The sequence below is a fragment of the Sturnira hondurensis genome, unplaced genomic scaffold (assembly GCF_014824575.4).
Source record: "Sturnira hondurensis isolate 20B ecotype Veracruz unplaced genomic scaffold, ASM1482457v3 Scaffold0021555, whole genome shotgun sequence".
Classification (NCBI taxonomy): domain Eukaryota; kingdom Metazoa; phylum Chordata; class Mammalia; order Chiroptera; family Phyllostomidae; genus Sturnira; species Sturnira hondurensis.
The window spans coordinates 5,813,900-5,827,778 of NW_028094186.1; the positions used below are offsets into that span (position 1 = coordinate 5,813,900).

Sequence of the window (13,879 nt, forward strand, 5' to 3'; positions counted from 1 at the left end):
ACGAAGTGATAACTGCTAAGGTTGCACCGAGTGGCGAGTCCAGACTGCCTGGCCTTCAGTCCTGTCCTGGGTGGCCCTGGCACACTGACCCCTCTGCACTTGAGAGGCCCTGTCTGCAAAGTGGGGGCCACCCCTGTCTTACAGGTTGGTGGTATTAGGCAAGCTATTTGTGTAAAATCTTTAGAGCAGCACCCCACCTGTACCTAGTTGGTCATCAATTGCTGGTTTTGTGCTCCCCCTTCTCCTGGTCCAGGCCAGGCTGGGGGCCAGGGAAGCACAGAGGTGGGGCCGCTGCTGCAAAGGTGGAGATGGCCGGGCTGGGGAAGCCCACCAGATACATGCAGGGCCAGGAGCAGGCACCAGGGAGAGGCGGGAGCTGGGAGACAGGGCCTAGGGGTGCTCGCGGCAGCAAAGTGAGAAGGTCCCCAGGGCACGGGAGGGTCCATCCACTCAGGATGCCCTCCCCCTAGACCCCCGCAGGAACCCTGGGTCAGCAGAGCCAGCCAGTGAGGAAGGAACCACAGGCGCTGAACGAATTTATTCGTGAGGAGACTCAGGGTCCGTCAGGGAGACGATCTACTGGTTATAAGCTCCAGAAGCTCTTGTCAGAACAGCGGTGGCAGGCGGGGCAGCCCCAGGCAGGGGCTGGTGGGGCTGGATGCTGCCTGGGACGGAGGAGCAGAGCCAGGCAGTGCTTCCTGCCCTGGTCTGGGTCCCTCACCCCCCTAGGGTTAAAGTGCAGTGGGAGGGGCCAGGCTGGTGGGATGGGGCAGCTGGAGAGCCACAGTGAACACGCCCCCCCCCCCAAGCCCTTGCCCCTCCTCCTCCTCGTTTCTTGAGGCTGAGCTGGTGTCCATCCCACCCAGGCCCTTCCTTGGAATCTAACTCAGGGTGACCCCTCCCCAAATCAAATACCTAGAAAGAGTTCCCCCAACGGGGTGAGGCTGGCTCCATCGGCTTTCTGAGGGGCCTGGGACTTGGGGGCAGCGGGAAGCACTGAGATCTCGGAGACAGGAGGGACGGATGCTCTTTGTGGTGTTGGGGGGGAGGGTCATTGCCATGCCCTTGCCTAGGAAGGGTCCTCCCTTGCCTTCCTCCATCCCCCGAAAAGCCAAGAAAGCCAGAGGCCCAAAGAGCCTAGCCCCTGGCTCCAGGGCCATGAGTCGGTAGGGTCCTGCCCAGCCTGACTCCGAACCACAGGTGGGGGGCCACCATGGGGCCATGCAGAGAAGCTGCCCTGGCATGGAAGTGGAGTGAGCGGCGGCCTCTGGAGAAGCCTGTGGGCAAGGGCTGGAGCGCCCTGCTGTAGCCAGTGGCCTTCCTAGTCTGGACCCATGCCCTCCTTAGGGCCGCTGCTGGCGAGGTACCCACCCTCTGATCAGTGCCCAGCTCCACCACTGTACCCCAGGGGCCCTGCCCCACCAGAGACCGTGTGGGCCTTAGCCTGCCTCCCGCCATCTTGGATGGCCTTCCCCGCCCCTCAGCAGCTTAGCCAACTTCCTCCCCTTCCCCAGGGCACATCTTTAGGAGGCAGAGAGGAAGGGAATCCCCTTCTCCGAAAAAGAGCCCTGAAGACCTCTGCTTCCTCCCCCCACTCTTGAATATATTAAATTGTGCAGCTTGGCTCCAACCCCTCCCTGCAGATCTCCATGACAACTGGGAAGCATTCCAAGTCCAAGTCCATCCAGTGCCGAAGGGGGGCTTCAGCCTCTCCCCACACACTTCCCCCAGTATTCCATGGGGGATGAGAGGGGAGGAAGAGTCAAGGGCCTCAGTCCTCAGCCCCCTCTTCCTCAGTGTGGGGGGACCCCGGGGGTTCCTCAGGCTCAGGGGTCTGCCCGCCAGGGTGGGGGTGAGGGTGGGGGTGGGGATGGGGGCCCAGCTGGGAGCCCGGGCCATCCTCGCCCTGCACGTAGACACTCAGCCCCTCGTGACTCGGCTCCTTGCCACAGGCCTGGCAGCTGCAGTGCAGGATCTTCTCCACCAGCTTGTCCACCCTGGGCACCTCCTCGTGGCCGGGGCACTCCAGCGTCACCTGGGGGGGGGGGCACCAGGGGTGTTTCCAAAGGCCTGTGGCCGGGAGGGAAGTCCCAAGAGTAACACGTCCTCATGGGACCAAGAATCCCAGAGTGGCTGGAGTCCCAAGCCCGCCCTTGAGGCCTCAGTCAGCTCTGCGGGCCCATGGGGGGGGGCGGTGCCTGCGGGTGCCGCCTGACTCATATCCGCACATCTAGTCCTGCCACTTTCCCACCTAGCCCCTGGCAGCATCCAGAGGGCGCCCCGAGGGGGAAAACCCAGTGCGAACTGGCCCCCGCCCGCCTAAAATCCCCTTTGGGGGAGGGGTGGGGAGAGGATGCAGACAACTGTAACTGAACAACAATGAAGTAATTTTTTAAACATTCCCCCTCAGCTCTCCCCCTAGCACTTGGAGGAAACGAAGGCCCTTCAGGCTGCGCCTGGCAAACCTCTCTGCCCCTGACTTTGGGCCACTGCCGCCAGCCGGGCTGAATGACCTGCATGGGACTGTACACGTGCTGCTCCCTCCGCCTGGGAGGTCCTCACCCCTACCACCCACCCGAAACACGGCAGTTGTTACCTTCTACTCAACCTCTGGGTCTGAGCTCGGACATCACTTCCTCAAAAAGCTCCCTGACCCTGGAACCCCTGGCCCAGCTGAGGTTTGCCCTGTATGAACACCTCTAGCATCTCGCTCTGCCCCTAGTTACCGTCCTTTCCCCCTCCCTTCCTCCCTTTCTTTCCCTCCCTCCTTCCACACACCGCCTACTCCATGCCAGCTCCCGGGACACAAGGCACAGTCCCTCCAGGAGCTCAGAGTCTACTGTGGGACACAGACTTGCCAAATGTAGACAGAGAACTGGGGATGTGACGGATGCTCAAAGCAGAAGTACACGGTGCTCATGGGCCAGGAAAGGGGCCCTGAGAAAGTGACCCATGGGCTACGGGCAGAGGGTTGGATAGAAGTTCACTAGGTGAGGAGAAAGAGAAAGGTGTTCCAACCAGGGCCAAGAGCACATGCAAAGGCCCTGTGGTGACGGTAACCAGCAAAGCAGGTGTGAGAGGCTGAAAGGAGGTGAGCTGGCATCAAGTGTCAAACTAGCGAAGAAGGTGAGAGAAGGTAAAGCTAGAAAGACAGGTGAGCCAGACGACACTGGACTGGGGGGGGGCAGCGGGGGGCGGGGGTGGCAGGCAGGGCAGGGGAAGGCGGCGGTACTCACAATCTCCCACATGGACTGGGCCGGCATGCAGGAGTCGCAGTGCACCAGGGACTCCGTAGACTGCGGGAAGGTGTTGGGAACACTGTAGCTGAAGCACTGGCCTAGGCATGCTCTGTGGGAGGAGAGGTCACCGCTCCCTTGTCACTGTGGCAAGGGCAAGGATGGGCAGCCCTTGCCTCTCCCTCCCTCCTGGGTCCCTGCCTTCCTCCCCTCCCTCCACCCATCCCCCCCTGGATCCCACCTGTTCTGGATGGACTTGGCCTCACAGCCACTGTGGCCCACGATCTGGGTGATGTTCTTGGCCTCGCACCAGGCACTCTTGTCCGGAAACAGCGCCAGCTTGTTGATGGGCGGCGGAGCGGCCAGCAGCATGGTGGGGAGGACAGCCCCCACCAGAACCCGGAGCATCATGCCCGTGACCTGGAGAGCCCTAGAACTGAGCACAGGGTGTGGGTGAGGCCAGCCAAGCTCAGGAGCCTGGGAAGAGGGGGATGGCGGTGTTACAAGCATGAGCCCTGACATCTGACCCCCTGGGTTCAAATCCTAACCAAGCACAACCTTGGAAACTTATTTCTCCCTTATGAACCTCAAAACGCTGCTGGCCTGGCTGGTGTGGCTCAGTTGGTTGGGCGTGGTTCTGCAAAGCGGAGGGTCGCTGGTTCAGTTCCTGGTCAGGGCACACGCCCGGCTCGCGGGCCGGGTCCCCAGCTGGGGCACGTGCAAGAGGCAACCAATTGATGTTTCTCTCCCTTCTCTACGAACAAATAACATCTTTAAACAACCGGGGCTGCGAACAGCATGTGCATCAGAGGGTCTCAAGAAGATTAAATGAGGTGCTCCATGAAAAGCCCTCAGGAGAAAACACACACTCCAGTTGTTTTTATAACGTACAAGATAGCTTTGGACAAACTGCTTCAACCCCTGTGCCTTGGTTTCTTCATCTGAAAAACGGGCGTGGCAACACTGGGCGTGGCCAAGGACAGCTGCTCACACTGAACAGGCCATTAAGTCTCAAGCACATGCTGGGGGCTGGGCGATCATTAATTAGCTCCCCCCTCCCTCCGATGTCGTGGGTTCCCCGGGAAAATGAGAAACTGCCCGCACCTGCCCTTGAGGGCTGGCCGTCCAGCACCCGGACCTGCGGCCACAGCTGCTGTTGGAACGCTCACCTCCACCTTCATATCAGTGAATCCTTGGGCTGCTTTGGCTGGCTGGACCCCAGGTAAAAAAAAAAAAAACAATAATAATCCCAGACCAGACCGTATTTCTTTTTCGGATGCCCCACCAAAGCCTGGAGCCCTGAGTCTACGCACACACCATCATCCGCAGCCCCGTCCCAGCCTGGGACAGGCAGGGGACAATCCACGCCCAGTGCTGGACCCTCAGTAATTTACCGTATTTTGTTGTGTATAATGCACCCCCACGTTCCTGACCCAAACTTTCAGGGAAAAAAATCTTTGGTTTTATTTTTTTAATTTATTTAATTCTTATTCAAGTACAGTTTCTGTTTTATATTCCCTGCCCTGCCCCGCCGCCCCGTGCTCCCCATCTCCCTCCCATTTCCGCCCCCCACCTTAATTATTGTCCATGTGTCCTTTATACTTATTCATGTGAGTCCCTCCCCTTTTCCCCTATGATTCTCTCCCCTCTCCTCTCTGGATCCTGTCTCGTTTTATTTTTTAATTAAAACTTTATTTAGATACTTTTGGGGGGATTATAAAGGAATTTTAGCATATGTATTATTTTGCACATAGATATCATTATTGCCTTCTAGAGTTACACTTTCAACGCATAAGCATCTGTAAAAGAATTAAAAACATTTATATAGACATGGAACTAGTACTACTCATGTACAATGCGCATCCTTATTTTTCCCTCAAAAATTTGGGCAAAAAAGTGCACATTATTCACAGCCAAGTACAAATAGGAGTTAAGACACTAGAACACCAGAATTTGCCAGCAGATGGCGCTGCAGGGCAGTGTGTGTCCCAAGGATTCCCTCAGAGGGGACTCTCCAGTGTTCCCTACCTCCTTTTCCGTGGGTTTCCCCCACCCCACCCACCTCCAAAAATGTGGAGGAGGAAGGCTTTGGGGAACTTCAGGACAGAGGGCAATGCCTACAAGGAGGGCCCCTGGGGAAAGGGCGCTGGATCGTCAGGAGTCCATGCCTGCTGTGACCCTGGACATAGGCCACACGGTCCCCTCCTGTAAGATGAGTGAGTTGCCAGAAACCACTGGTTTCTGAGATCCTCAGAATCCCTGGGGACTTGTGGCGTGAATGTCGGGGGGTGGGTGGGAGTCTGTGATTCTAGCAAGCTTCCAGGACGGTTCGGATACACAGCCAGGCATGGGAACCAGCGCAGCTCCGCCAGTCGGGGATTCTGTGTCTTGGGACAGTCCCCGGAGGGGCCTGAGTGGGGCTGAAACAGGAGCAGGAGGCAGGTACTGTCCCGCTGGCCCCAGAGAAGCCCAGCACTAGAGACGGGCTGGCTCGAGCAGGTCAGCCCAGGCGGGACAAGCTTAGCCGGCCTCCTGATGCGAGAGGCAGGTATTTCAGACAGTGTCTGGGAGGGGACACACTGAGGGTGTCTTGCCTGCTGGGCTGTGACCGCCTCCACAGCCCTCTGCTCTCTCCACCAGGAAAACCCCTCCGCGGTGGGGGTGGGGTGGACGGGAAGAGCAGTAGGTGAGTCCAGACAGTCTGCCCCACACCCCTATCCACATACTTCCGGTCTCGCTCACAAGACAGACAGCAAAGCCCATGTTTTCAGGGCAACCACATCCTAACAAAACAGAGTGGACTTGTTCCTAACCGGCTACCTAGCTCGTTTTCTGACAGGCTTAGCACCCAGGAAGGTTCCTCACTCCCAAAGGTGCCTGTCCGTCCCCAGGGAATCGGCCTGGGTCAGGCAGGGTCTGACCATGGCTGACCAGAAGAGGCAGGAGGCCAACTAAGGCCAGGGCCCCCTGGGTCTCCCCAGGCTGGACTGGCCCCCTAGAGACCTCAGAGAAATCCGGGGACTTCTGTCCTATACCTGACTTCATCAGGCACTCATCAGGAAGGTCGGGGCAGGGGTGGCCAGGGAGGCAGCGGGGACAGGGGGCAACCTCAGGTTTCCTTAGGACTGGATATAGGGACTGGGATTTTAATGAAACCCTGGCCTGACGTGGAGCCAGGATGAGGAGAGGTCAGAACTGAGGCCATAGACCAGGGTCAGGCTCAAGGCGAGTGGAGACTGGGGCTGAGGTTAATAACAAGGCTTGCTGGGCGAAAACAGTGGCTAAGGGAGACGCTGGCCCAGGGGACGGGGACCGGTTGCTAGGGTCACCGTGTGGCAGAAGCTGATGAGGAATGAGACACACCGAGGCAGTCTTCCTGCGTTTCTTGTACGCAGCTGAGCGCTAACCCTAAGGGCCAGCTGCACCCACAGAGAGGCACACGAGCCCAGCCCAGGCAGCCTCTCCCCGAGAGGAGGGGCCGGGAGCCCTGATCTCCAGCAGGCTGCCTGGGCTCCCGCAGGCAGGGCCCCTGGGGTCTCCTGCATTTGAGTCCCAGCCTTCCCACCTAGGAGCTCTGTGACTTCCAGACATAAAATTCGCCTCCCTGCACCGACCTACCTCCACCCTAGACTGGGGAGCATAGCAGTTTCCTCGGAGAGCAGCTGGGAAGATGCAGGGAAAGCACCCAGGACCCGGCAGGCACCCAGCTCAGGCCAGCTCGCCTCCCCCGGAGGATCTTGGGAAAGTCTGGGGGGCATTGGAGCCAAAGGTGGGCTCTGGAGCAGGAGGCAGGGAGGAGGCCAGGCCACTATCTCCCATGGACACGTCTGTCATCAGGACACACCCACCTCCCCCAGCCTCACACCCAGCCACAGAGAATCCCTGCCGAGCCCCACACCCACCTGCCACTGCACACTGGCACTGCCGGGGTGGGCTCTGTGCCGACAGGTTTACCTTTTTGTTGGTTTCTGCGCAGTAGGACCTTCCTTCCTGAGAGCCTCACTCCCCATTCCCACGCCTTCCTCCCCACTCTGAATGTCACATGGCGGGTCACGGACTCGCAGAACACCAGGGTTGGAAGGGGGATTCCCCACCTTGTCCCGAGGCCCCCCAGCGAATCAACCAAGCAGCACCCTTCCCCAGAGTCACTCGGTTCCCTGCAGTCCACACTCATTTACTGGGCACCTCCTAGGATGGCGGAGAGGAAGGCAACGGTGTGGACAGGGGAGCTGAGGCCCTGGATCCTGCGCCCACTCAGGAACTCTGAGCCTAGATGGGGAGAATGGGATGAGCTCAGGGGAGGTTGTTTAGAGGAGGGGCTGGCAGAGGGCTGTGGGGGGCAGGCCCTGGATCCTGCGCCCACTCAGGAACTCTGAGCCTAGATGGGGAGAATGGGATGAGCTCAGGGGAGGTTGTTTAGAGGAGGGGCTGGCAGAGGGCTGTGGGGGGCAGGGAGTAGGGAGTCTTAACCCTGGATTTCACACAGGATCACAGTGAGTTACCGATGGTGGAGACAGGAAGTGTGCACCTGGCTGAGGGCACTACGTGAACAAGGCCGAACAAGGCCGGGGGAGGGGGTATTTATCACGGCAGCCCAGAGCACCCGACTGTGGCTGGGCACTGCTGCTCTTTTGCATAAATCCATCTATTCAGTCCTCGCCACAGCCCTGGGCCATGAAACCTCTTACTCTCCCACTGTGTAGGTGAAGGAGCTGAGGCACAGAGACCCTGAGAGGCTGGCTCGAGATTTAGTGAGAAATAAAGAGCAAAAAGAGATCCACCATTTAGAAGGAACCTCTGCGCCTCCGTTGGAAGGACTGAATAAAGGGATACACGTAAGGTGCTCAGAACGCCTCATCCACAGTTACAGCCAATACATAGTAAACAGAACTGAGCTTTGAACCTGGACACCACCAGCCACCTCTGCAGATGAAAAGGGTCACAGAAGAGGAAGCAGGAATTGGAGAAGGTGGCCGGGAACGTGGAAGGGGCACAAGGCCTGGGGGTCCCTGCCCTTGGCCCTGGCGCTGGCCCTACCCCAGCCTGGCCTAGCTGCTGGGTCTCTTACCCCTGTTCTGCCTGTTTCGAACTCTGGTGTTCGGCCACCACCTGGCTGGGGAGCTTGGGAGCCTCTCAAGCCCCGCCCCTGAGTCCCCTGCAGGCTTCAGTGAGGACGCCTGCAGCCCAGGGTGGAGGCCTTCCTCCCGCCTCACTGCCCCTCCCAGATCCAAGCCCTTCGGACCCTCTGAGACCTGGACAAACGCTCAACCCATTCTGAGGCTGCCAACAACACACAAAGGGGGGACACTAGCTGACCCATTCTAGTGCTGGGGAAACTGAGGCACAGACCAAGAAGGTGGCCACTGCATCTTCCACACCCGGAAAGAGGGAAGTGAAAATACATGCTTTGGGAAGGGCTAGAGGTGAGGGCAGCAAGAAGAACGCAGGCTGCGGGTCCGGCAGGCCTTTGGAGTCCTCCACATTTCCACGCCGCCCACAACTCAGCCTCTTTCTAGAGAGGCTTGTCCAGGCCTCAGAGGTTCAGTGCCAGGTCTGACCCCTCAGGGGTGGAGCTCGGCCTGGGAGGATCTCCATGCGCCCCCACAGGAGCCTGAGGCCTGGCCAGGTCAGGAGCCAGAGCCCAACTCCCCAGGGAAGGGGCCCCCCTAACAGCACTGTCGCCAGGGGGCCACCTACCCCTCTGCCTGCAGCCTGGAGCCCGGGGGGGGGGGGAAGCCTCCAATTCACAGAGGGGCCCAGATGTCAAGGGAGACCTGGGCCGGCCACCAGCCACAGGCCACTGGCCACCAAGAGGCCCTCTGTAGAGCGAAGAGTCCACAAGTGAACGACCATTCCCCCATCCCTCTTCTGCGTGACCCTGAACATTCGGGGTTCCTTAGTGCCAAGTACACCAGGATTTTCTTGGTAGAAAGTATCTGCTCACCTCAAGCCACCCCTCGCACCCCCACCCCGTACCCCCCGCCCCCACACACACACAGGGCAGTGTCTGGGTCTTCTCCATTGTCACAACAGGCTGTGACAGACCTGGTTCCCACCCTCACTCAGCCACTGCAACCTTCTCTGCCTCCGTTTCCTCACCTGCAAAGTGGGCGGTGAGAGTACTCACCTCATAGGGCAGCTGTGCATGGAAACCTCTGGAGAGGGTGTCTGTCATGGGCTGTGTCCTCAGTAAATGTCACCATTAATGCTAGCTCAGAGTCACCCTGGGCCGCTTATCCTCCTGAACCCTCGGTCTCTCACATGCTCCCCCCTCACCCTCTCCTCCCTGCTCCCTCCCGCCGGATCCTGGGTGGTCCCGACAATATCTAAATCCGGGGCTGCACCTGCTGCGATGACACTGGATCGAGGGGGACCTCGAGGAGAAGTTCATGCAAATGACAGCATGGCTGGCTGGGAACGGGTTTTATAAACCGTCCGTCCCACCCCACTCACACTGGCTTGCCGGGTGGGGGCCTAGGGCAAGATCCCACTCTGACTCTTCCTCCTTGGACCGTTCGCTGACTGAAGGGACAGGGTGCAGGAGAAACCAGCCCCCTCCAGAATCCAACTTCCAGAAAACAGGCTGGGCCAGGCCGCCAGGCTGCTGGGTGCAGGAGGGTGTGGCCTGTGGCCCTGGGCTCAGGGATCAGGGAGGGCGGGGCGATCACTTCAGATCTTGGCCCGAGTGCAGGGACTTCCTCGAATGGTGCAACTGGAAAGGTCACTCTGGGAGGGGGCCGGTCTCCGTCTGGGCCAGGGCGCAGTCAGACCCAGGCTCATCCGTTGGCTCCACGTGGGCAGCCAATGGTTACAGCCCAGGCTGCAGGCCACTGGTTTTGACTCCCTGAGCCTCACATCTGTAACATAGGGAGAGCAGCCTGGGAATGTCCGCTTTAGCTGATTTCCTCGCAGGGGATCTGGCTCCTTGGGTATTGCCGAAGGCCTTTGGGATTCCAGGACCCCAGTCTCTCGGCAGGGCGGCTTCCTCCCTCCCCCGTCAGCAGAGCTGGCAGAGCATGACCCAGCCATCCAGGAGGCGGACACGCAGGGCCAAGCCCAGACCCAAAAGGCCTGCCCGCCTCTGCCTGGCAACTCCACCTTCCAGGCTACAAACCACCCCCAACCCAGGCCGCTGCCCTCCTGCCTGCAGACCCTCCTGCAGGAAGACCCAAATCGGTCTCCAAAACAAATCTATGCTAATGAGCTGCCCCAGGACCCGAGGCACATCTGCTCCACAGAAGTCCCCCTGCAGCCCTCACCCGCACCCCTGCTGGCTCCTGGGACCCTTGGGGCTGGGGGTGGGAGAAGGCTACATGCCCTCTGAGATTTCACTTTAAAAGAATGAGGAGAGAGCCCCTGCCAGTGCAGAGCATCCACCCCTCTGGCACCAGGCCCCGGAGAAAGTTTGCAGGGACCGGGAGAGGGGTGGAGGTCACTGAGGAAACGCTCCGGCCTCACCTTTTCCCCGGCCCCAGCTAAACGCAAGCCACACCCAAGCAGCCCGGCATCTGGAGTTTCAGGGGGCTGGTGATTGGACAGTAACAAAGGGCGAGGGGCCTGCTGACAAATTGCTTCCTCGCCCCCATCCCCTGCCGGCACGCCCAGCCGTTGGCCCTAGGCCCTGACCTCTGTTTTCCCCGGGGTTCCCTTAGTTACAGGCTGGTGTCCTCCGCGGGGCGGGGGCCTCAGAAAGCCTGAAAGTGTGCTCTGCTCCCCGAGTACCCGCCACCCGCTGGCCACGCCAAGGCCGGCAGCTGCCCCTTTACCGCTGCTTGTAAAAGATCAGAATCGCCCCGCCCAAGGCGCAGGCGGGCAGGTGGCCTGCAGCAGGGCCCTGTTGTCCAGGCCGCCTGGCGGGGGTGGAACTCTTAAGAAAACTGAGCCCCCGGAAAGGCTGGCTCCCCCTGCCCAGACTCAATTCCAGGGGGATGACCCCTGCCAGGCCCCGGGGGCAGGAGGAAGGCAGGGGGAGGGTTTCGTTTCTTTCACAGGGTCTAGGAAACTGTTCTGACCACTCTGACACTGGAGGATTGTCTGAGTTTGAGGGTGACGGGTCAGGAACACGCACAGGCACACTGCGAGAGACCCCCGCGGAGGGGCAGAACGGGGAGTTCGGGGGAAACACACAGGCAGAGACACATACCCAGGGCAACTCGAAACGGAGGAAGAGAAAGAAAAGGACAGAACCAGAGAAAAGAAAGGGGGAGGCAAACGGGCGGGAGGGAGGGAGGGAGCGAGAGAGAGATACTGAGACTAAGAAAAGCAGAGACACAAAAAGGAGGTAGAAACATACCGGAGTGGAGAGGCCTGGGCACAGCTGGAGGGACGCGTGAGTCCAGCTAACGAGCGCGGGGCGCTGTCCGGGCGCCCGCGCGGCCTGACCCACCCTCGACCCACCAGGCTTTCGCTCCGCCACGCATCTCCCTCCCATTCTCTCCTGGTTGTGGCGACTCCTACCAAGAAGTGAAAATACCGACAGAGTCCGGGGACGGGCTCAGGGAGCAGAGGTGTCCCCTGGCCACCCCACGCCGCACCCACGTCCCGAGCCCCGGCGTCCGGAGGGGCTCGGCAGCAGAGCTTCAGCCCCGTGACCTGGGCTCCGGACGGGCCAGGGTGAAAAGCTCGTCGCCGGGGGCGCGGCGCTGCCCCTGCAGCCGAAGCCTCTTGAAGCAGAGCTCCCGCGTGCTGGCCGTACAGGACTTACCGCGCGCGGCGGCAGCGAGGAGCGCGGCGCTCCCTCCGGGTCCTGCGGAGCAGCCTGCGGGCCCAGGGGGTGGCAGGCCCGGTGGCCCCAGGAAGCTCGGGGAGACGGCTGGCAGGGCTGGCGGCGGCCCCGCAAGGCTCGGCTGGGCTGCGCGGCGCACCGTCTGTGGCCCCGGGCGGGCGCAGGGTGCGGGGGAGCGGCGAGCGAGCGGCTCCGACGTCAGGGGTGTCTCCGCTCCAAATAGGGAGCGAGGGCGGGGGCAGCGGAGGGAGGGACGCGAACAAGAAAGAGCGGGCGGGCTCGCTCGCTGGGCCGCTCCCTCCGGGACGCAGGAGGGGGCGCCTCGGCGGCCGGGGCCCAGGCCCCCTCTCCCGCCCGCCCAGGAGCCTCAGGCGGGCCTTCTGCACGCACGGCCAGGGTGTGCGGCTGCCCTTAGGGCCAGGACAGAGAGCCCAGCGCCCCTGCCCGGCCAAAGTGCCCTCCGCCGCGTTTCTCAGCTCTCCGACTTCTTTCCGCCTAGCTTTTCCCGCGACGGGGCATCAGGCAGTGCCAGGCCTCTGGGTGACAAAGATGGAGGTGTTCTTTTATGTTGGAATACCGGTCTTGCTCCGAGGGTGTGGCGCTCCAGCCCGCGGAGTCCCCACATCAGGAGACTGTCCTGGTTCCGCAGTCCTGAGGGGGGGCCCAGCCCATCCATACTCCCCTGGATGTGGGACCCACCGGGCGTGCTCTTAGCACCCTAGTGTCGCTGACCGCCCGCCCACCCTCCCCTCATCTCGGACACTTGGCTTAAGCATCCAGGGAAGGGTCTGAGAGTCCCAGGAAGGACTGTTCGGAAAGAGAGCGTCAGGAAAGGGACTCACTTCTCGGGCTCCAGGGGAAAGCAGAGCCCCGGCTGAGCCCAGGCTCCAGCCCCCAACTTCACCTGGAGGTAGGGGTAGGAGGCACCCAACCAGTCCATCTACAGGCAGGCACTTGGGCGACTGCAGTCGTGCCCTCTCTGTTCTGTGTGCCCAGTGGAATGAGAAAATGGCTCCAAAAAAGTAGCCACCCGGGACACAATCCTGGGACTTGGAGATTTGCTTTCCATGCTAGCTGTCCGCAGCTGGAAGCCCGGCTGGAAGCTCCCGGACTGATGAAGCCTGGCTCGTCTGAGGTCTGGAGGTCGCTGGGCACCTGGGCGGCTCCCAGTGGCCCCCTGATGACTCCACCGTGGCCTCTGGCTTACCCGCCCCCTCCATGCCTCCTAGCAGCTGCGTATGCTGTTCCCTCTGCTAGGGGTCCCTTCCCCTCCTTTCATCTCCTGGTAAAGGCATCTTCAAACATCAGAGTGGAAAGCCTTCCCAAGACCCTCAGGCGGCAGAAACTCCCCCTTCCCGTGGGACCCTGGAGCAGTGAACACATGCCTCGGCCAGTGCTTTCTCTCTGGGCTGGTTGCACAGACCCCCTTCTCCCACTGGACCGTGGGCTCCTTGAGGGCAGGGACGGCAGGGATTTCAGCCTCGGGCCAGTCAAGGTGTACAATGCACGTGTCTACATGAAGCACGATCCCCCACAGGAAGGTGGGTGCGCGAGGTAACTGTAATAACAGCCGTAATCACGCACACACAGGGAGGTCCTCAGTATGTGCCTGGTCCAAGCACTCTCCATCTGCACAATAAGTCTATGAGATAAGCAGTGCTGTTATCCCTGTTTTATAAGTAAAAGAATAAAACTAAAAAAACGAGACCAAGAGAGGTTCATTGACCTCAAGTCACAGTACGAGGTCCCTGCCCCGCCACACTGCACGCAGCAGGTGCTCAGGAGACACCGTTCTGCTTACCACCAGCGTCCTCAGTGTGGACCCCGGGGAGGGCGCGCACCTTGGGGAAGAACCCACACCAGTGCTGCAGGAAGCTGGTCTCCCAGAGAGCCATGACTGGACGCCTCCACAGTTCAG

The 13,879-nt window shown here is 60.5% G+C and overlaps 1 protein-coding gene across 2 annotated transcripts; it reads right to left on the minus strand.

Moving 5' to 3' along the window:
* Window positions 1–510: 510 nt before the first annotated feature.
* Window positions 511–12,155, minus strand: NBL1 (NBL1, DAN family BMP antagonist). Of its 2 annotated transcripts, none has more exons than XM_037032873.1 (4): window positions 11,941–12,155; window positions 3,478–3,672; window positions 3,237–3,348; window positions 511–2,035 (listed from the first exon to the last, which is right to left on the minus strand). In XM_037032873.1, exons 2-4 carry the CDS (start codon window positions 3,645–3,647, stop codon window positions 1,772–1,774), a joined length of 546 nt encoding a protein of 181 aa, XP_036888768.1. In that variant the 5' UTR covers window positions 3,648–3,672; window positions 11,941–12,155; the 3' UTR covers window positions 511–1,771. The 2 variants fall into 2 exon arrangements, with proteins under 2 accessions (XP_036888768.1, XP_036888767.1); XM_037032872.1 differs by lacking the exon at window positions 11,941–12,155 and adding an exon at window positions 4,341–4,364.
* Between the last annotated feature and the right edge of the window lie 1,724 nt (window positions 12,156–13,879).

Excerpts from the sequence above, each read along its gene's own strand:
- NBL1 (XM_037032873.1), bottom strand. The coding sequence starts at position 3,647 with ATGATGCTCCGGGTTCTGGTGGGGGCTGTCCTCCCCACCATGCTGCTG. Across the intron at positions 3,349-3,477 it reads GCCAAGTCCATCCAGAACAG|AGCATGCCTAGGCCAGTGCT; the intron begins GTGGGATCCAGG and ends CTCCTCCCACAG. Across the intron at positions 2,036-3,236 it reads CCCAGTCCATGTGGGAGATT|GTGACGCTGGAGTGCCCCGG; the intron begins GTGAGTACCGCC and ends CCCCCCCCCCAG.